The 24,071-nt window shown below is 39.6% G+C and overlaps 1 protein-coding gene across 1 annotated transcript in view; it reads right to left on the minus strand.

Annotated features, from left to right (window-relative positions):
* Positions 1 to 24,071, minus strand: part of PEPD (peptidase D) — a 217,489-nt gene that overhangs the window by 83,888 nt on the left and 109,530 nt on the right. Inside the window, exon 10 of the mRNA XM_048870777.2 lies at positions 5,902 to 5,970. Coding sequence (XP_048726734.1) covers positions 5,902 to 5,970 — 69 coding nt within the window. The remainder of the gene's footprint in view (positions 1 to 5,901; positions 5,971 to 24,071) is intronic.

Raw genomic sequence — 24,071 nt, forward strand, 5'->3', positions numbered from 1 at the left:
AATGGAGGAAACTAGTACCTGAGAAACACCCATGTCTGAGGTAACAGCTGCCAAATAGCTGCTGATCATACCTGTGAAGTAAGAGACTAGTGCTCTTGTAGCTGCACCTTGGTCAATCTTTCTGGTCTCTCAGAATGTATTCCTAAGGTGTTCGACCTCCAGCCCTACTCATCTCAGGATGGAATCTCATGATTCTTCTACTCCTAGCTCAGGATCTGGGTACTTTGCCCTGTGTATACCATTGCTTAGTACTTTCCAGTAATATTGGAAGAAATGTATACAATAAAAGTATATAGTATTTTGGATATCCTACAGAAGTTTCCAAGTTCAGGTGCAAGATTGCAGAGCTGTGATTCTCTAATGCTGCCTTTTCATTCTTGCAGTATCTGATGCTTTTACTAAAATGCTCAATATATCATTTCAATGTATGTTTGTAAATTTCTTATGACATTATTTTGAGCAACTGTTATAAAGCAAGGTAAGGTAGACAAGGTAATATCTTTTACTGGACCAACTTCTGTGGGTGAAAGAGATAAGCCTTTGAGATAGAGATCTTCTTCAGGTCCTGTGTTTGTAGCTCGAAACCTTGTCTCATTCACCAGCAGAAGTTGGTCTAAAAAAATATATTGCTTCACCCGTCTTGTCTCTAATATCCTGGGATCAACACAGCTACAAGGATACCTTTCTTTATTTGCAATGTTAATTTTAAAAAGCATATGTGGCTGTGAGGTGGTTGCTTTAATCTTTGACAGAGTGACACCGTGGTCTGAAAGGACTGTGTGACACTGGGCAAGTCACTTAACCTCTCAGTTTTCTCCGATGTAAAAATGGCTACATATTTATCTCCCGGGGTACTGAAAAGGATAATATTTACACAGTGCTTTGAAGTAGGCAAAGTGCTCTGTGTCAGGTATATCTGAATATACACACACACACACTTACTTACCAATAACTGTAACGGGATCGGCAACCACCTTGCATGGGTGCCCCCTTTTCTCTGGCTGATCTTCCTGTAATCATGGTCTTTTTTCAGGGCAGCACCAGCCTCTCACAGACAGCCCCCCTTTGGTTGGTTGGGTGTGATCCTGCTTTCAGTTTTAGTTCTTATATCGGGGTGGCACCCACCTCTCACGAGCACCCCTCCGGCTGATAGTTCTCTTGGTGCATCTTCAGCGACTCAGCCCTCCGGCCGAGCTGCAGACACTGTCCCTCCTTCCAGGGTATACAGTCCAGAGTTCTGATCATAACCCTGGTATGGGGCCGTAGCTCTTCGGCTTCTTCCCAGAGGCACTGCCTTCTTCAACCACCCAGCCAGGGCCTATGTCAGTACCCACAGTTGGTGGTGTTTCAGCATGCCTCCCTGGGCTCAGTCTTCAACCAGACCAGCGGGGCCCACCTCAGTACCTCTGACCAGGCCAGGTTCTGTGCTCAGTCCCCCTGGGCTTCAGCCTGCCCGCACTGGCCTTCCTCCTGCTGCTCTTCCTGCCAGCCAGGCACCTGGTCTTCAGCAGCCTTCCCTGGGCTTCAGTTCTGTCTGCAGTGAGCTCTCCACAGTGAGCTGTCTGTGTTATTGCTGCTCTTTCAGCCACCCAGTCTTCACTCCTGGAGCTCCACACTGCAACTGAAGTTCTCTGGTCTGCTGCTTGTCTTATATAGGGCCCTTCTGGCCCCAGACTGGTTGCTCCATCAGCCCCTCTGATTGGCCACTCTTCTGCAGCCACTCTAGGCTGCCTGGAGGACTTCTCTCTGCTCTATTCTCAGGCAGGCTGATGGAGGGCCAGGAGGCCTCCAGTAGGGGGCCTACAGACCTAGTCCATCCTGCCACAATAACCAAATACTGGTATTCTTATTTAATTGCATTTATGCACATCTACACTTAACATTACTTTTGAAGTGATATAGTCTTGGTTGAAATTACCTGAAGACCTTCAAGGTGCAATCTGATACCCAAGTGTGTGTGTTCAGCCATAATAATAGTTAGTAATAAAGTTTATTGATTTTTTAAAGGTGACTAATCTGTATGTAAAGATGTAAACTAAAATATTGATGTAAACTAAAATAAAAGATGTAAATTCCTATTCAGTTACCTACAAAACATTGAAATCTTGGTACTGTCTTTGACATGTTGATTTACCATCTTGAGATGAACGGCAACAATTTTGAAAGCTTACACTAAAAATTCATGCAAAGTTATATATTTCTGTACTGAATTGCAGCACTGATTGCTCTTGATTTCTTTTTCTTTTGTGATTTGTTTAATGAAAACTCATTTAGTTACTAGCACTCAGAACTTTCAGGTACCTCTATTTCTTCAGAAAAGAAAGAGGTAATTTGAGAAAGAGAGGGGGAAAAATGCATGAATGAATTAGTGAAGTCATTTCTATTTTGAAAATCCTGTCAGAATTTAGTAGATATTAACTGACTATGTATGCATAATTTTTATTTAACTGAACAGCAAACTTGTGTTTATTTCAAAACACTATTTCTCTATAGAAATTAGAACAGGGCTTGTATCTCACAGAACAGATTCAGTTATATAAGTATTCTTTAGTGTTTAGAGCTACAAAACTTGAAGCTTCTGGACTCAGCACTAATAGAATAACAGGCTTTAATACACAGCTCCAATAGTTTGATTTTTGTACAATCCAATTATCCCAAAGAGTCATCTTCACAAGCTATTTATTTGTTGTATATCTTAAAGGTCTATTTTGTAACAAGTTTGGGGTTCCTAATATATGAGAAAGCATGCTTATTATCACCTTCTACTGTTAAAAGTCTAATGTTAATTTAATTCATAAAGAGGATCCCCCTCCCCTGTGTGTGCCCCACCCTCACTCTGCCTCTTCCTGTCCCCACTCCTCCCCCCCCCCCCAGCGCCTCCTGCCCACCACTGAACAGCTGATCAGTGGTGGGCAGGAGGTGCTGGGGGTGGGGTGGGAGAGAAGCTGATTGACAGGGCCTGCCAGTGGGTGCTGAGCACCCAATTTTTTTTTTCCGTGGGTGCTCCAGCTCCAGAACACCTACAGAGTCAGCACCTATGCTCTGACATATACATGGTGTTCACCAGCCTGAAAATCCACACATGGGGATCACTTTGGCCAGTTTCAGTAGCAGAATCCTTCCAGATTGTTGTAAGCTGCTGACAGATCGATGACAGGTATCAGTCTTGAATTTTCATTAGAATTCAGCCTCAATATTTGTAGTGAGAGCCAGGACCTGGTTCTGCTACCAGAAGTAGCAGCTTCTGTGCTGTCAAAAACCAGCTTGCTCCTTGGATCGGCTGGTGTCCACAGTGGGCCCAGTTTGGTTCAGAATCATATGCTCCATCACCTTGTAGTTGATGCACAAGACGGATATTGGTCTATAATTAGAAGGTGATCTGTAGGTTTTCCAGGCTCTAAGGGTGCAATGACCTTGGCTTCTCTCCACACACAAGGGATTTCATTGGTCTTCAGGATGTTGGTGAAAAGCTGCACCATCCATTTCCATGTAAGTGGACCCAGGACATATGAACTCAGGATAGATACCATCTTTTCCCAATTTTGTGGCTGCAATAGTGGCATCGATCTTCTTACTTGTGTCCAGACCACTGGGACGATGGAGTGGACGTGGACAACACCTGCCGGAGTTGATGCTGGACTTGTCTTCGATACTGTTTGTTCATAGGCTGTTTTGTTGTCCACTAAATTTTAGCAGTGGTGGCACTGTCTTTCACCTGCAGGCTAGTGACATATGTGGGATTTGCAGCCCCCAGGTGTGACAGCAGATGCCAGGTGCATCTGCTCGAGTGTGTGAAGTTTAGACCTTTTACACATTCATGCCACCATTTCCCACTTGCTGCATCCAGTGACGCCAGGAGGGCTTTTCCAGTTTCTGTGTCTCTACATTTGTCATATTTGTGGAGGAGCTTTTGGTTCTCTGAAGTTCAGCCTGGAATGTATGATGACCTGTGTCCCAGGGGCGTGTTCTTCTTTGTAATGGAGATTAGGAGTGCAGTAAAACAGTCAAACATCTTTGGTGCGGGGGGAGTGCAGGAGATTGTGTCCTAGTGAAAATGGCACATTCTACTCTTTTGATGTTCCAGCGCTGCGCCGATTTTGAGTAGACAACTGGGATTTGAATGCCAATATGGGTCAGTATTGGTCTATGTTGGCTGTTTGGGAAGTTATCAAGGATGATCCATGATGTGGGTATTGGTGTGCCTGAATCGTTTTTAGGCACACCAATAAGATCATAAGATCAGGGTAGTATTCTCTGCCCCATCTTGCAGAATGGAAAGTGATGCGCTGTTTTGCATCAAAAAGGAGGAACATATCATTTGCTTGCTGCATAGCCCCATTGTATGTGGTGACTATTAAAGTCGTGCACAAATACAGCAGGATCCTATGCATTCAGTCGAGCTGGTTGAGGCCACTGTGCACCAGTTGGTTTATATACATGAACGATGGTTAGCTTGTCGATGCACATGGAAATTGTAGTTGTTTCTTTTGTGTGCTATAGGAAGTAGAACCATATATTAAGTTGATCTCCTGCTTTATGTAAATTGCCAACCAATATTTTGGATGGTAATTGCTGGCTAGGAATGTATAGCCATTGATTTTGTATTTATGGACTTTTTCTTAATTTGCTACATGGATCTCCTGGAAGACAAGGCCATCGATGTTGGTCATTTTCAGTATTTTCTCCCGGTAGTCACACTACGACTGAGAGAGGCCTTCAACAGGTAGATCTTTTCCGCAAGTTCGATCTGCCTAGTATGTTGTCCCTGAAAAAATTGCTTTATTTTGTTGCTCTTTTCACCAGGAAGATGATAACTTTTACACGGTCCATCCTATTAAGTGGGAAACCGCGACTAAGGTCATCAGACCAGTGACTGAAAATCAACTGTTGACCTCCCAGGAAAACGGCAAGAACTCTCAAGTTAAATGAGAATAAAGGGCAAGTTTTCAAACAAATTAGGTGCACAATTCAGTATCAAAACTGCATATGCAATTATATAATTTTACACGCAAAGAGTAAATACATTTACAAAAAAGCAACTGAGCATTTTCTGCAAATGGCAGAAAAAAACAGCGATCCTAAAAGTGCCCTTTGTCATTTTTGCCCACGAGCGATATTGAATGCAACAGCAACTTTATGAACCTAAGTTTAGTTTACTTTACAGTATAAAGGCTATTTTATACTATTTGATACAGCAACCCTTTCACTGTAATCAGTGGGAGATCTATTGTGGACTGAAGGTACCATATGGCTCTAATTTTGAAAATCTGCCCATGGATCACAATGAAAAATGCACCTAAATCCTCTTCACAGAATGAGTTTTACATCTCTGTAGTAAAATATTTACCATTTTGTCTTCTAGTTCTACATATTAAAAATTTATGTTTATAGAATTACAAATGATATTTTAGCAATATTAACAAAACTGTAATTTCAACAGCAGATGTTCAGCAAGCAAAGAGAGCTGGAGCAAAATTTCCTTAAAAGATTTGTTTATGTGCAGTGTACAATAAATTTAGAGACCAGGAATTTTGAAAATGATATGAAATCCTCTTTTTTTTAAAGAAAGAATGTTTCAAAGAAAGTACCTTTTTTTAGCTACAAAGAGAAGATATTAAGTCTTTCTTCATATGCTGTTTCGTTAAAAAAAACCTATTGCCCCAGAGACGTGAGCATAAACGTGATACTGGCAATATCGGTAATCATATAATCTCCCGAGTGCAGCAGAATCTGTAACCTATCTGGTTTACACAGTGCTAGCCATCTCCCCATTGTTTTCTCAGTAACAAAACTTTAAAGCTCACTTTGCTTGTATCCAGACATATATGGTAAAAATAATTTTACATACTTCCAATGGGATCTTGATAATAAATATTACAGAAGTACACAAAAAGATCTTACCTGCCACAGATACAAGTGTAAGAAGTATGGCGCATGCCACCACGAGTATAGCAATAATGCTGAAACAGGCTGCAAATAAAAAAAATAAAGCAATAATTAATAATTTATTCAGAAACAACACAAAGCAAGCAAGAAAGCAAGCAAGACTGCACTGAAGTGAGACTTGTGTGTGCAAGTCTCCCTACTACCTGACAAACATCGCCCTGAATTTCTGCTCAATTTAACACTCAAATTAACCTACATTCTCTCAACTCAGCCAGTTTGTGTATTTTTCATGATGTACCTGTCATCAAGCCTGGTATGAAACTTTGCAACAGAAAAATACTGAAACTGCAGCGAAGCACGTTTAATTTCTGAAGAATGGTAAATTGCTCTCCTTAGTAACTCAGCACAGAAAAACAACTTTGGAATACACTGGTTTATCTGACCTTAGAACCAACTAGCTAATAAATAGTTAAAGAATCAAAGGCTGAAAACAATTGTTAAACTGCCTGGGTCTGAGATTACAGAGTTGAATAAAATACCTCCTGTTGCATGTCTGAAGCACCAACTACAAATACAATCCACATTTGTTGCAAACCTCCACCTTAATATTTTCCAGAAAGGAAATGCAACTCCCCAGATAGGCTGGCTCTCTCCACCAACAGGAGCCTACCTAAACAAAGATAAAGGAGTCTTTTCTGGAGTGGAATGAGGGGTCCCACTGGGAAAGATGATCCAAGGCTAGCCCAAGCCTTTTCGAAATTTCAGAGTTTCAGGTTTGCACACCACTGAATTGGCTTTGACACCTACAGATGGTCCCTGCTAGTGTAGGTTGATGCAAACTCGCAGTGTGTGTGGGAACCTGCATGACAGCTGCCCATGCTGTACCTGTTCTCTAGATAAAAAGACTTAATTGTCCCACAATCCGGCACATTTTACTAGTTACACAATCCACAGTAAGCTTAACAGGAAAAAAAGTGTGTGCTGTATTACACACTGAAAACATGAAACTACTTATTTTCACTTAAATACTGCAAAAAGAAAAGGAGTACTTGTGGCACCTTAGAGACTAACCAATTTATTTGAGCATAAGCTTTCGTGAGCTACACTTACAGCTAAGTGAGCTGTAGTTCACGAAAGATTATGCTCAAATAAATTGGTTAGTCTCTAAGGTGCCACAAGTACTCCTTTTCTTTTTGCGAATACAGACTAACACGGCTGTTACTCTGAAACCTGTTAAATACCTCAGTTATCTTACCTTAACTTATACCTTAAATACGTTTAAATACCTCAGTTATCTTACCATTCAAATGTGAGCAACAAAATAAAGATCTGGATCTCAACACCAAGACTAGATGGTGGTAAATAAGAGCCAGATAAGGAAATACTACAAAAATGCTTGCTTTATATATATAAAATAATGCATTCTGGAAGTTTATTCTCTTTGCAGCACTGTCCTCCTGGGGGAGCTATTTAGCCTTGAAAGCACAACAGCATTTTCATCTTCACAAATATTGCACTGTAAAAGTCCTTTGCATATGAGGGCAGACGTCCCCAGAGCACAATCACTACAGGATTAGGTGCTATAAGAGTTAAGCACATATCACGGACCCTTTTATTCTTTGTGAAATATGCTCTAATTACAATCCAATTCCCTTTAATATTGAATGGATTCAGAAAACTCATTTGTTGTAATACCAAAATCATTTCATTAACACAGGGTGATACTGGTGCCATTCAAACTTCAGAGACGTTATGATTTTGTCCTTTTGTAATAGCAGTCCACAGAACACAATGTTCATTCTTTGAAGGACATTAAGAGTATTACTTAAACAACCATAGAGTCAAAATATATTTCAAAAACTTCCCAAAGGGATAATTAATTGAAAAGATATACACCAAACCTCCCAAATTAAGGAAATGAACACAAAGGAAATGAAAGGAAAGGAAATGAAAATAGAATTATATCTCTAAGGACTAAATCCTGACTTTTCAGGGAGATGGATTTTATATGATTTTTCCTCATCTTTAATTACAATGATTTTAGTAGTTTTGGATTACTCTGGAAATTTAGAAGTGTGCAAAGAGAAAGTCAGAGAAGAGGATAACAGTACAGGAGTCTGGGGGACACTCTGAAATTAAGAGATGGGATAACAAGCGCTCCACTAACTTTTGCAACTGGATGCTATCAATCTTCCGTTTAGCAGTCACACACATTCTGTTTCCACTATCACTTCACTTTATGGATCTCTGTTTCTTTCCATTTGCAAATTCTAGATTTCTGTCTCCATAACACATTTGCATATAGAAGTCTATTATTACAGGCATCGTGAACATGCCCCCAAGCATTTTGTCAAGCATCTTATATTTGTATGTATGTATAATAATGCTGTATTTAAGTAGCTTTCAGTGTTTTTTATAAACCCCTACATAGTATTTAAGTGACTGAGTAAAATATTTCCTAGTCTCAGAAGCTTTCAGTAACCTTCTAATGTGCTTTAAAAATGAAATAACGAAAGCTGTAAACTTCCTTCTATCTTTGGTGATATAAAGATAGCAGGGCTTATTTTTCAATATGACAAATGACCACATATTCATAAAGCTGGAACTTATATGAAACTTCATGCAGTAATGTAACTGTTACCTTTTGCAGCATTCCCAGATCAGCAATTAAAGGTAGTAAAATAAGTTAAGAGATGCTGCATATAATCTACCTTTTGTTTGAACTTTCCATTTTCTTTTTCCAAAAATGGTTACATTGGTTGTTTCACATGTTATGGATTTATTTTAAAAAAGAAAAATTAAAAAGGCGTTGTTAATGCGATTGAGCCAGGGATAGTATATCTTTATTGGGTAATGTGTTTTCCCACTAGAGACCAGAGTAAAATTATTCACATTATTGAATCGTTACTTTCTCAGTCAAGTGATTCATTATAAATTATGTGCTAACGTGGTTGCTATCAAAAAAGTCAACATTTGCCAATGGTGTGGCACCTGAATTTCCAGAGTTATTTCTTATTGCAAGTACAAGATATAACTGTAGTATTTCAGATACCACTGCTGGCAAATGCTGGCTTTTTCAAGTTAACAACCGTGTCCAGCATCTTAAAAGTGGCCTATATCACTCTGGGTGAAATCCCGGCTCCATTACAGTCAATGGGAGTTTGAGCCAAGATTTCACGCTGTGTGTTGTAGTTTCTGTAAGAATTTTGCATTGAACAATGCAGCTTATAGTTATATGAAACAGAATATATTTTTCTGAGTAATACATTTGATGGATCTTTATGGCATTCTCCAAGTGCAATGCAAAAGTTAAGGGAGTGAAATACTGCAAGTTGGACATATGACTTAGGGCTTGTCTACACTTAACAGAGGATTGATGCTGTGGCGATCAATGCATCGAAGGTCAATTTAGCGGGTCTTCACTAGACCCGCTAAATCGACCACCAATCGCTCTCTCGTCGACTCCTGTACTCCACCTGATCGAGAAGAGTAAGGGGAGTCACTATTCACGTAACTCAAATTGCGTAGCTTAGATTGACTTTTCCCTTTAGTGTAGACAAGGCCTAAATCTGGAAATCCATATGCAGTTATATTAGAAACACTGTGTCTGGCATTTAGGCTGGCTGCTTTTTTGACCGGCTGCTATGTATGTTTAATATGGTTTTATGTTGGATCTGGATCATCTGTCTAAGAATTTCTAATGCATGCATCACAGGTGCAAGCAGTTGGCACTTCTTTTTGAACTCCCCTTTTATGTTTCATTGATAGTATTTCCCCTTTAGGGTATATGTATTTTTTGTCACCATGCACACTATGTCTTCATGGTGTATACAGATCAGTCATTGGTCTATTTACATCAGATGTTACCCTGTTTATCCACATAGTTCTTTTGAACTTGTATGTTTTTTTTACTGCTTTGAAACCACAATTAATTTTTTAAAAGAGCACATACCATCAGGTAATTTTCATTCGAAATTCAGCTTCTTAAAATTATTATAACTGGCGGAAAGTCTGGAGTTTAAAGAGAATTTTAAAAACTGACCTCTTTGTCATTGATTTAAAAAAGGGCAAACATTAGCCCCTATTTTATTACAGCTGAAGAAAATCTAAAGTTTTAGTTCACTCTTTCTTAAATCTGAAGCATCAGGTAATCTTATTCCCACAGCTATGCCTATTCTTGATTACTTTATTGACAATGCTAATTTAAGGGACAAGAACATTTATCTCCCAAAAATGTTAGGTTTTGAGCCACTGGAAATAATAGAGAAGCAGTGTCACAGCTACAGGGTGAACTGTGCCTTAGAGAGAGTTTTCCAATAAACAGCTTTTCTATTATTTTCTTCAGGACTCTTATCTGAGCCATTGTTTCATTTCCTGTTGGCTTCTTTCTTAACAGCCTTGTTTGATTTAACTCCTGGCATTCAGATAGGTTAATATCAAACAGATAACTTAAGGAGCATCTGATGTTTATAAAAAAAAATACACAACTCCCTCAGTCTCTACAAGCACATACCAGTATTTTCAATATCCTAAGTGGTTATTGCATATAAGTAGAGCTGAACCTCCAAAAATTGTCAGAAAATAAAAAAACCCTGATTTTTTAAGGGTCCTTCAAACTATTTTAATGTAAAGTCTACTTTGGATTGTCTTTTCTGTAAACAAATGACTAGAATCTGTCTTAGCATATTTTATACTTGCTGCATTTGTGTTTTTATGGCAATCCTTAGGTGGGTAGGGTTTCTAATGGAGTATCTTACATGTTGGAAATTCTAATGGGATCTCTTGACCAGGAAAAAGGAAACCAAATAAGGTATGAGTTTAATTTTAACATAGCTTCATTTAATAGCTTGCATACATAGAATAAAGGAGCAAAGTCCAGGAGTATTATCAATATTCATTAACTACTTTTTTCACTTTTCTCTTCTTTTGACATCTTCCTCTTCGTAATATACGAACTATCCCCACACATTCAGTAACGTATAGTATTTATTTCCCAGAAAGAAGTGAATGCTTGATGAGCTGAACAAAGAATATGTTATTTATGATTCTTATCAAGGGTGTTCTTTTTAACAGATAATGGATATGTAGAAGAGAGCAATACGCTATACCTCTCAACTAGTCACTTTCGAGTCTAGATATTTTTGGACTAAGAAACTACTACTTCTACTTCTAAATCACATCAAACAAATAAAATCTTTTGAGTCTAGTCTAACAATCGGTACCATCTATAATTATATCTAGTAAAATAGGATGGGAGAGAGAAAAAATATAAGGGACAGAGTGCAGAAAGTAGAGCCCTTTGTTACTTTTTCGATCAAGAATTTAACTCCAATTTCTATTATTTTGACAGATACATGACAGTGCTTCTTATGCTTGACTTCCACTGAGCCAAAGTCTGATTCAGTCGTCAAGATAGTTTATTTAATGCTGCAATTGAGTTAACACACTTGGGTAAGTACAGAGAAAATTTTTTATCCAAAATGAAAGAAACCAATGATGCTGCATTGGCTTAAGTGAGATTCTTCAGTAAATACACAGATCTTGTACTGCAATGCACACATATTTCTCATTCATTTCTACTGCTTTTCAGATGCCAAGTGCTTTGTTATCGCAACCTTCTGTGCTATGTACAATGGACAACTCCCATGGGTTTTTCAGGCAACCTCAAAATTAGCCGAACATTTTCCACTCCCCTCCCCATTTTTATATGAGCAATTGGGGTTATGGCCCTCAGCATGTACTCATTTTTTAGGACTTGGGGGATAAAGGGAAAAGTACCCAACTTTCCCTTAGCAATAATGCAAATGCTTACAAATGTGCTTAACTTTAAATTATGAACTTAAACCTCGCTTTGATTTTTAGTTTTCTATGTGAAATTGAAAAGCCTGACATTTTCCTTCTGGCCTCAAATCCTTCCTACCCTCCAGATTCTTTTCTCTATTTTGAAGGAAAAGTACAAAATAAGCAAAACAGAATCCCCACACAATCCGCCCCCAACACACACCCTACCCCGCCAAAATTAAATTGTCACCTACTTTAAGTGAGTATTAACGGGGCCTCTTTGTCCATATTTCTTCTTCCCTGTGCTCTTCACCCTCCAAAATATCCCTTTCTACCCTCAGGCTTCCACCCTTTAGTACCTGCTATTGATCTGACACCCTGGAGTGGGTGGTCACTCAGAGAAGGGAGAAGAGTCTTAGCTGCCAGCCTTCTGCCCCTCTCCTTTCTACCTCTCCTCCTGTCTCCCCCCATCCTTATAGCCAGAAGCATACAGCCCTTACAGGCTGGTAGAAGGCAAAGATTTAAAGAAATCAAAACAACTTCCTGGTGTCTGGCCAGAAATGTGAAGAAACCATCAGGTGAACCAAATCTGGAGAATAGTGCTACAAGTCTGAGGGTGAAATCCTGTCCCCTGTTCCCATTAAAGTCAATGGCAAAAATCCCATCAATTTTAGTAGGGCCAGGATTTCACCCTACATCTTCACTCAACACACAGTTCTCTGTCTTAGTCAGGCTCTCAGAAAACAAAGAAATGCATCATCCACATCTTTAAAAAACAAGATGAAACAGAGTGTTATCAGCCTTCTGATGCCACTACGGCCCAAAGAACTTTACAGAGTCTCCTGGACAGGAGAGGCACCAGAGTACGAGCGTGACCTGGGGGTGAATAAACAGCTACTCAACATCCCCCTCCAAGAGCTTCCTGGAAGGATGGAATAGAACACAGAACAATCTGGTTTGCTACTTCCAGATTCTGGAGTCATTTCAACAAATCGTCTTGCTCAGTGGTAGTTTAGGAATTCATTTTAAGATGATGTATCAGTATGGTGTAGCAGGCATAAACTAACACACAGGGCCAGATTTGCCAAAACTGGTCTCCCTTTTTTGTGCTGCAATTGGCAGCCACAATTTTGATCATTTAGACATTTAAGTACCTACAGATAAGGTGCTTACAGAAGCCTAAATAGTCTATAATTTTGCATCCACGGTTACCAATGGGTGCAATTTATCTATTGTATCTGAAGTATTTTTAAGGCACTCACCACCATAAATATGTAGAATTACAGACACAAAAATGAAAGCTCCAGTTAAAGTCTGGCAGATAATCAGTATCAATGAGTACATACATTTTTTTGAAAAGTACTTCATTCTCTATCCTGAGATATGAGCATAAACAGCATACACAACCAAGAATTAGCAACAGAAAGCTTCATAAGTAAAGGGCAATTTTCTTAATTGTCCAGGTTAAGATGGGACTCTTATTGGCTATCTGGGGCTAACTAGCTACTCAGATTTAGTTGACAAACTCAGTCTCATTTGACTTTTAATACGCTGGTGTAGCTTTTCAGTTTTGTATACGATGTGCAAAGAAGTTTTTTTCATATAGAAATGTTATACATAAACTAGTTGGAAGAAATAGTCAGTGAAATTAAAAGAAAGAAACCATCGTGTCCACAAACAGTGAGCTCAAGGCCGATGAAGAAATTAGTACTAACTATTCTGAAGAGTGAAGCTTTATCCTATAGCTCCGTGGCAAATATACCTAACAATTTTGTGAATGAAGCAATACTATTTCAATGTCCTGCATGATATCAGAAATTGCTGTTATGTATAGTCTTCTTGCTGATGGGGTGGTAAGCTTTGCAATTTACTACACGATCAGCAAGAGGACTATACACAACATTATTAACATTGCTACAGATTAATTTCTCAAATCCAATCACTTGCAAGTTGAACTTCCTCTAATGAAAAAGCTTCTTATAAATTTAAGACCTGAGCTGGGTGGTGTGTGTGCATGCACGCTCAAATTTCTAAATTTCACTCTCACTTTTGAGATTTTTAGTGCCAGTCAAGAAAAAAAGATAAGAGATTGTTCCTCAGACTATGTTTTAATATCCTGGAAAACTTGAAGCAAAAAGGACTGGTCAAACTCAGGGACTGATTCTTGATTTCAGTGCGGCTGTTTGAGGAGTAAGGGGATGCTTGAGTTGAGTAAAGGTACCAGAATTAGAACCGTAGTAAGTAGGCATGAAATATAATTGGTTGCATGTCAAATGAACCATAAACAGAATATACATTCCAAAGGAGGAGTATAATAACACTGAAGATGTGAATTTCAAGAGTAAGAAACAAAAATGACTCTACAGCATCTGCTTTATTTCCAAATATTGTCTCCTGTTGATTTTCCAAGAAGTTGTACCACTGTTCTTGCACTCTATCCCCAAAACAGATGGATACCCATCCAGAGTTCAGGAAAGGAACAAAAAGTGAAATTACCAAAAAGATTAAGAAAAAAGTAATTTATGAATGACAATGCCTGACAGGTGCAAAACAGAATACAAGACAATAGGATTGTGGGCTTTTAAGATCACAAGGGAGCTAACCATACCATGACATCTGTTTCACCAGGGATTAATACCACCTGGAAATAAGAAACAAGGAGAAAGTCCATAAATAATACAAAATCCAGCACTGTCACAAATGTCATGTTATTATTTGTGATCATCGAAGGTAAATGATATTCTTAGTTTAAGAATGGAGTTACTTAGCTGAGGCGTAACTAGCATATTAATTGGATAATTGGGAATTATAAATTGTCTGTCTTATGTTAAGAACAATTTAATAGATGAGAAGACATTGGCTGATATTTCTTTGATCTTTTTTGATTAAACTACTCATCTTCCTGGATTTCCCAATGGTATTTGGGAACATACAAAGAATGAATACATTTTGGGTGAGAACAGGGATAAAGAGATCCCATTTTTTGCTAACTGCATTTTGACAGATTATACTTAAATTTTCTAGTTAACTTTTTTGTTTGTTTGTTTCACCATATTATATTGATAGAGGTCATCCAAACAACTCTTCTTGAGTTTAAATTTAACCTACTGTTTTTAGCTGTACCAGGGGTGGGAAAATGCAATTACAGCCAAAACTTTTTAAGAAGTTCTCTAACTTTCCTCCAAGTACTGCAGATTTCATAGAACTATGAATTTTGTGAAAACTTCCTTCACCCGCCTATCAAAATTAGACAAATATTCATTTTCATGGAGCTGTAGCTGAAGCCTGGAAATGAAAACAATGAGTGTGAAAAGTATAACCTCCCATGGTACTTCTTGTTCTTCAGAAACATTATTATAATAAAAAGTCCGGGGTGGGAGAACATGTCCTCTTCATTTCCTGTGCGGGTTCCATAGTGCTCAAGGATTCTATAGTAGTTACTGTTTTGCCTGCACACCTGAAGCTGACCTACCTATGCAGTTATCTATCTGCTGCATTTAAACAGATAACGAACAGCACCACAATATCTCATTGCTACTCAGTACATTGTTACTTTCCATTCATGTAGAAGCTGTGAAGCCTTGGACCAAAGATCCATTATTACGGCTATCATGTAAGAGTCTGAATCTGGAAGAGAACATAAGCTGTGAGGGTCCTGTGTTTCTAAAAACATAACATGGATCTGGAAATGACACATGTAAAACAGGAAGAAAGTGAAACCTCTTATTTGAAAGCATTTTGTTTATAGAACTGTTTTTAAACAACCACCTCATGTTCTGTGCTTAATGAATCACAGAGGAAGTGTCAGATTCTTACTGCAAACTGTAACAGTTTCACTTCAAAAACAACAAACCTTCCAAACTCCTTGGAGGTTTCAGTTTGAGGGGCAGGTTTCTAACGGGAAAGCTGGAAAACTCAGCTGGACTTCAGTTTCAGCTCAGTGAGATTGTGGCACAGTGAGGGGAGGACAGACCCCTTTGAAGCACTGCCTGTTCGTGGGAAGTCATCCAGTGAAGACAACAGTTGTCAACAGTTATCCTCATTGGTAACCTACCTTCTACTGTTATTGAAAACATTGTAACTGTCAGTATAAATGAGATTAAAAGTGTTTGCCATTACAGAAGAGTGATCAATACCAAATTCCACCACATATCTATCACAGTTTCTGGAACTACTTTGAAAATGGTTTTGGCTAATCCACTCTAGCAGCTAAATAATTTCCAATTGAGAGGAATCTGGGATTACGGGGAACACCATCTCTGCTGAAAACCACTTTCAGTAATGGGTCATTTTCCTTGGGCATATGAGCCTTGGAGTTTTCAGTCTTTCGCAAAATAAATACTTAAATACATAGCATAGTAGTCCTTTGTACTATGAAAAGAGTGGTCAACAATAAGGATCTCATTTTGACTTCTTAACCAACTGTAAAAGCCGCTGTGTTACAAGCATTAACAGTGATACAAAATTGCAAGTACTATTATGGTCTAATAATTTCACACTTAATCTAATATTATATAAAGAGATGGCATAAGATTTTCTAAGACTCATTGCTCCATTTCTTCTCTAATAATTCTAGATCTCAACTGGCATATTTAAATTAAATTTTGTAGTTTAAACCTATTTATCAACAGCTAATTAATGAGGTCTAAATCCTTTGATGACAGAATGATTAAACAGCATTTTAACTAATCCATCTTTAATTAAAATGCTGCCAGCAAACCGTTTCTGAATGTATATAAAGGACACATTTATAGATGCTCACTCTTTAAATATGCATTATGTAAAGCCAATAATTAGAAGAACTCATGATTTCAATTATATTTTAATTACTGTTACATATAAAACATGCTTTAATAGATGTAGTGCAATACATTTTCTTTCTTTATGACTCACTAATCATTCCTATTGGGGTGACAACCAAATAAAAGGAAGTTTAATATATGCACTAGTACACGAATCTTGTTTTAGGTTTGAGCCAATTCTCTCTACATTTTTTCTTTCCAGAAACAAGGTACTTAATTATCTCTAAACCTAAAATACAAACGAATCCTCATAAATCCCTATTAAAAACCATAAAAGTGAATTAGATATAACTGGCCATAAATATAAGAAAATAGGGATAAATGCATTTATACCAGAGGTGGGAAAACTACGGCCCGTGGGACTGTCCTGCCCGGCCCTTGAGCTCCTGGCCGGGGAGGCTAGCCCCCCGGCCTCTCCCCTGCTGTCCCCCTCCCCCGCAGCCACGATGATGCGTGGGCAGCACTCTGGGTGGTGGAGCTGCGTGCTCCTGATGGACAGAGCGGTAGCGTGTCTAGCTCTGGCCGGGCAGCGCGGATGCCAGACATGCTACTCTAAGCAGCATGGTAAGGGGGCTAGGGCCGGGGAGTCGGATAAGGGGCGGGGAGTCAGGGGAAAGGGGTGTGGATAGGGGTCAGGGGATGGGGAACAGGGGGGTGGGACGGGTGTGGGGTCCCAGGGGGAGCCTGTCAGGGGTGTGGATAGTGGTCGGGGCAGTCAGGGGACTGGGAGCAGGGGGGGTTGGATGGTGGGTGTGGCCCAGGGGGTGGTTAGGGGCAGAGGGTCCTGGGATGCGGTGGTCAGGGGACAAGGAATGGGGGGGTTGGATGGGTCAGGAGTTCTGAGGGGGGCAGGAAGTGGGAGGGGGAAGATAGGGGGCAGGGGCCAGGCTGTTTTGGGGGGTAGGGGCCAGGCTGCTTGCAGGGGCACAGCCTTCCCTACCTGGCCCTCCATACAGTTTCACAACTCCGATGTGGCCCTCGGGCCAAAAAGTTTTCCCACCCTGATTTATACCTATTATTAAAATGGAATTTTCCTAGAGCTTCCTAAACTGGTGTAACACTGGTGGTACTTAAATAAGGTGACCTCTCTGTCTTCAGAATTCATCTAGTTAGAAAATTATCCTGAATACTGCAGATACTTTTCACAGTCTAAGGCAATTGGGAAGTTAAAAACAACAACAATCCAACACTGTGGGTATGTCTAAACTTCAATTATAAACCTGCTGCTGGCCCATGCCAGCTGACTCGGGCTCACAGGTCTTGGGCTAAGGGATTGTTTAATTGTGGTGTAGACATTCGGGCTTGGGCTGGAGCCCAGGCTCTAGGACCCTGCAAGATGGGAGGATCCTAAAGCTTGTCCTGCAGCCCAAGCTCGAATGTCTATACTGTATACAATTAAACAGCCCCTTAGCCCAAGACCTGCGACCACAAATCAGCTGGCATGGGCCAGCTGTGAGTTAATAATAATAGTATAGACATACCCTGTATAGATACCATGGTTTGTATATAGAAGAGCCTTCACTTATTTTATTGCTTGTAAACTCACCTGACTATTGCCACTTGGTTTACAGGGGAAAGCTGATGCCAGCATATGCTGAGATGTCTACTAACAATAATCGTTATTCTCTCTCTACAGGAGCTCTTACTTCAAAATGTATGTTAGTACTATTGGAAGTACTTGCTGTGCCACAATCAATTTTCCATATGAAAAATAATAAAACTTTATTATGAGCTGGCCAGGCAGGAATAAGGGAAAATCTCTTCTGTCAACACCTCTTTCTGCTGGGTGTGGTCAAAGTGGAAGGTAAGGTAGGGAGGAAGGCTTCCTCACCCTCCCTTCAGCATGCCTGTGACCCTCATGATGAAGAGAGTGCCACCAAGTTGCTTCGCCCTTCTTTGTCTCACATCCTCAACCTGCCGTTGACAGGGCATTATCAGTGACCCTTTCCCCCTCCCCTCCTGGCAACAGCTGCTGTCCTGACCTTCCTGTGGTTGTGTTATGTTTGGTGCCCGATTTTGTGGTTCTGGCTGAAGGTTTTGGGTGATCATTTTTGAGGAGTTAGGAAAACATTCCCCACTGCCTCCCATAATGCAAAACTGGAACAGAGTGCATTTTTTAAATTCTCAGCAGCCAGAAGGTCTGGTGTTCTTGGCTATGAGCATGTATGACAATGCTCCTTGGTTGGCTGTCAGCAGGGGGACTGAACCTTGGACCTCTGGACTGAAAAAGCACAAGCCTCTTCTGCCTGAGCTAAAAGACCCAGCTCTGTTTGCTCAAAGTCTGTAGCAAATCCTAAACTCATCTGATCCAGCCACTGGGGATGGGAGCAGAGAAAACACCACAGTGTGTAAGAAAGGTGACACAGGCTCATCTTGAACATTTGCTGGAGTCCAGTGGAGTTTCCAAGGACCACCTAGCAAACTGAATAAATTCAGGAAGCTTGGAGCGTGGCATGTGATGGAGGGTTAGTATCGGGGATTCAACTACCTAGCGCAGATAGTGGCCTGAAATGTTTGCATGAGAAGGGGAGGGACTACAATTTGGCTGGAGGACCTTTTCTCTTTATTATGGAAAAGATCAGCTGGATAGCTTTCTTCTTTTGCATGGTGCTAAAAGAAACCTCTTAGCCTGAATGTGGGTCTTGACATGGGGTATCCACACAGGGCAATGTTGGTTACTGTTGGGGCAATTTAACTATTCTAATTCCAGGGTTCATGCACCTAGTCTTTCTGGGTGAAAATATACAATGTAAATATAAAGATTATATTGTTGCTCTTTCAACCCTTTGTCAGGAAGTACTGGTTGCCGTAGTGATTAGACTTACTAGCACCATATTTAAATAAACGTGATCAGTTCCAAAAAGGGCCTTTTCCCCAACAGAAAGTAAAACAAAGGCTGAAAGCTCTTGAGGCTATTTTAGAATAATATTCATTTTTTACCTTGGGGAGGATTTAACTACTTTATCAGTATTTAAATAATTATACATTAATTTTACATCTCCTCTTTACCTGTTTTGATAGTTTTGGATTATTTGGAATTATGAAAAACAATTCAATAGGCTGGTAGGGATTTTTAGTGAGTAATGCATTATATTTAAAATCTTTCCACCAAATGAGAAACATTAAGGCCTATCTACTTTGTAATTGCTTTTACTGGGTGGAATACTCAGGTCCTGGCATTAACAGATTATATATACTGTAGTACTTTTTCCTGCAGAACATCGTATTTGTTTAAATTTCAAATTCCTCCTACATCTCCCAATCCTGCAAAGGGATCAATGTGGCCCCTTCCTAGGCTCAGTCACAGTCAGAAAACAGTATTTCATATGAGTTGTCTGAATAATAATTTTTTAAAATGTATTTTTGTTATAAATTGCAGAGAATGGAATATCACACTGCAGCATAAAGACAGCAACTGTCTTTTTAGCTTGAAGGAAAACTAAAGCAACTAAACTTAAAACAGTCTTCTGATTCTTTTTGTTCCAGCATCCCTGCCAGAGAAGCCCTCCCACTGACACAGTACTGTCTAAACCGGGAGTTAGGTTGGTATAAACGCGTTGCTTACGTGTGTGGATTTTCCACGTCCCTGAGTGACATAGTTATACCAACATAAATTGCTAGTGTAGACCAAGCCTAACAAAGTAATCTTAATTCTAATCTCTGTATTTAGAAAAGTATTTAGAAGGAAATTTGCTTATTTGTAAAATATAGGAATGACCTCCAAATACAATAATGCCTCTAATCCAAATCTTGTATTTGACACATTTTATACAGAAGACACCAGTAAGTGAGCATTTACTTAAGTTGCACAAAGACACTACAGTGATCGGCACTATATAGATTGCTGGATGTTATATTAAGCACAGTATGGGAGACATTTCCCATTCCAAGTATAGCAAATAACACAGCAAAGATGGTTTAGTAAAGATCCATTTTTTAAACAGTCCTAACTATAAGAACACATATTATATGGACGCACAATTCAGCTTTACTTCACTTAGAGGCACAAAGGGGATTCAAATATGTAATAATTCTTTGCAATGGCTTCCAGGAACAGTTTTTAATGCAAATGTAGGATCAGTTATACACTTTTGAACTACACAGCATGCAGGGTAACTGGTCAACTCTGCATAATATTATAATTACATAATCCAGCCTTAAAATTATATGCTATTACTATGAGCATTTTAAGCATTCCGCGACAACCTAGCACATCTGATTAATTACAGTTATTAAATATATTGCTAAACTGTGCTTACTCCAAATAGTTATATCACACAGCAGATTCACAGTGTCAAGATTTTACTGCATTCAATGATTTAAGCTTTGACAAGATGAAACTAATATGTAAACCTATTGCAGAAAACTGTACAAGTCATCTCTGAATTTGTGCTTGACAGAGAGTCAAAAATTATATTAGTATGCTACCTTATTATCCTTTACTAGCTTCAATACATTAAAAAAACTTCATTGAAATGAACACTATTCTATTAGGACAGAATTAATGAAATTGCCAATGTTCCTGGTTTACCTTCCTGTGTGTTTTAAGTTTCTAGGACTTGGCAAATGCTAACATCTCACAGGCCCCTGAAGGGACAAGTAAAAGGTAAGTAGCTGCATAATCTTATGTATCTCTTGTCCTCTCTTCTCCCATTTTGGCTGTTTTCACTTACCAAGCAAGCTCTTAGAGGCAGGGACAATGCACATTTATGCTCTGAATAAGTAATAATAAAAATGAAAACAAGACATTCCTACAGGACTATCTCCCTCCTTGTAGGGAGCCTTGTTTGTAAAGGTCAGTTTGAGGTTTCAGACTTTGTAATTTAATGTACACTTACGAAACACAGGGAACAGATGCTGAAGTTACAAACTGCTTTATCACAGCATTTAATCAAAAAAATGCTTTACTTTTACAATATTAAAAATGTTTAAATTCAAAGAAAAAAAACCTTCAGATTTACTGTGGATGGCATCTTAATGTTAGCAGCCTGTTAACATTCACACCACTTTTCTCTCTCTTGTCTACCTGTGATATCCCCACACCTTCTCACCATATTTGTTGCTCTTTTTCTCTGCCTTATCTTCCTTCCATTTTTTCTGGACCTAGCCCTCATTTTTTCTTCCTTGTAACCCCTGATGACATCTCTTAAACTTGGTCTGCACTGCAAACCCACATTCTCCTACACACCTCCTCTCTCCTGCCTCCCTTCCTGACCCTCATGTTTGAGTCCCAACTGGAAACCAGAAACAGAAAGGCTATTAAAGGAGTTCCAAATGTCATGTGACCTGAACACTGCAACATCCCTGCTAGAGTTATTGAATTTCATGTGCTGTCAAAGATGGATTGAGATGGCTGAAGCTCTGGACTTTGCTCACTCCAGCCGCAAAGCTTGGTTATAATTACATTAGCTTGGGTTTGCAAACACAGTGCAATCTCGAAACCTTGAAGTCTTAGCTGATGCTATCATAAAAATGCTTCTTATGAACTCAAAAGCACATGGGACTAGTCAATTAAATGCAAAGTGCACAGAGAATTCTGACAAATAGTCAGTTCATTATCCAGCTCATCCCCTCTGTCATTGCCCTTCACTGTTGGGAGATAAACAAGATCCTCTCACTCATGTAGGCTAGAAAAGCAAAAGGACCTGATGGTGTCGTTCCAGAATGATTTAAAAACCTCGGAGCCAAAGCACAGAAATGGCTGGCAACACACTAATCTCCTATATCCATTCCTCAGGTGTCGTCCTGAGGATCTGGTGCAAGACTATGGTCAGTACCACTATCAACCCCAGGAAGCCAACCAGTAATTGCTTCTCATACAGGACCACATCACTCCTCTGCATGTTATACAAACTTATGAGAAAATATTACTGGCAAGGATCATGCCATCTGTAGAAACAATGTGAATGAACAAGTAGGTTTTTGATTATGCCACAGCTGCTCTGACCAAGAACTAAGACTGAGGCCTTAACAGTGAAGACTCAAGATTGGGGCAGCTTTCTTAGACTTATCTGCCACCTATGACACTATTTGGAGGAACAGTCTTCTCTGGAAAGCTAGCAAAGTTATCCTATGCAATGTAATGATAAAAGTCTTCCAAGAAGTTCTGACCAACCATAGGTTTCATGTTTTCCTTGGTGACCAGGTCAGCAGGCCATGCACTCTCAATGATGGCCTTCCACAGGGATCAGTCTTAGCACTGATCTTATTTAATATTTACACCAGCAACCATTTTCACTGAAATTTGTCTATGCTGATGACATTGTTCTGACTACACAGGCATGAGATTTGCCTATCAAATCCTAACCAAGGAAACCCTACTAAGACAGTCATGTTAGTATTGCATCTAAACAATCCAAAGGTTAGGGTGGAACTGAATATGGACTTCTGTGACCAGCTGATAGGATACAATCCCACCCGAAAATATGTTGGTGTGGCATTAGACTGAAGCCTCACATGCCACCAGCACTTGAAAAATATTCATGACACAGTAAAGATGCATGCAAGTCTCATTCAGAAACTGCCAGGAATGATCTGGGGAGCTGATGCAAAAACTCTGCGGACTTCTTCACCATCTACTATACCACAGAACACTGCTCACCTGTCTGGACACACAGCTTCCACACATCATTTGTCGACTCTCAACTTAACACCATTATGAAGATCATTACACGTACAGTAAAATCAATGCATAACCATGACCTCCCGTACTGGCACATATCTATCCACCCCAAATTCACCCCAACATGACAATCCTTAGGAAGTACCATTGTATTCAATGGAACAAAGAACTTCCAGTACATGAAGACCTGAATAACATACCAAGATACTGACTGAAATCTAGCTTGAAGTGTGTGAGCTCAAAGGGTTAACCCCAAAGATCAATGGTGAGCAAGGTGGAACGTCCTGAACAAACATCTCATTAAGGATGCAACCAAAGAACCCAGGAGTTTTTCACTCCCATGGAAAACATGGTTCACTTCGAATTGCACCTGCATATCACATGGCAGATGCACCTATGTCTTCCATAAACAGAGACTGAGACACGATCTTATTTGGGATTGCAGAAAAACTTCAAATGATGGAACACCTCATCAATGTATGTCTCAAACAATCACAACCTGGTAACATTTTTGCCATCCACTGTGCATTACTTGAGGCAATTAGTTGGATTCCCTACCTAGACTTGAACTTCTAACATTGCTGTTTTTAAGCCACACCAAAAAAAGCATTCCCAACTCCCTCTGTCCCCCACTCTTGCTCCTAGGCGAATGGCTGCACCATTTTAAAAAAAGTTTTGGTATCATCAAGAGTTGCACGTAATGAACATGAACCACTGCTTAATATTACTGTAACCCTCAAACTCCCTTTCTCCTGTTCTCTCCCAATATTGCTTGTTGCGCTCACTTGTTGAGTCACAACTAAGTTTCTCATGGGAAATCACTGTGTGTTTATTTGTTCTGTAGCGCATGGTAGGACATTTTAGTTACTATGAGGTAGGCTGTCACTTTGTAATCCAGCTGTCAGTGAGGGAGAGTGCATTGAGCTGTCCCTAGTACAGTGTGGGAAAGAAACTGTGACTCCCAGTCTCCTCATTGTTCT

The sequence above is a fragment of the Caretta caretta genome, chromosome 12 (genome assembly GCF_965140235.1).
Source record: "Caretta caretta isolate rCarCar2 chromosome 12, rCarCar1.hap1, whole genome shotgun sequence".
NCBI lineage: Eukaryota > Metazoa > Chordata > Testudines > Cheloniidae > Caretta > Caretta caretta.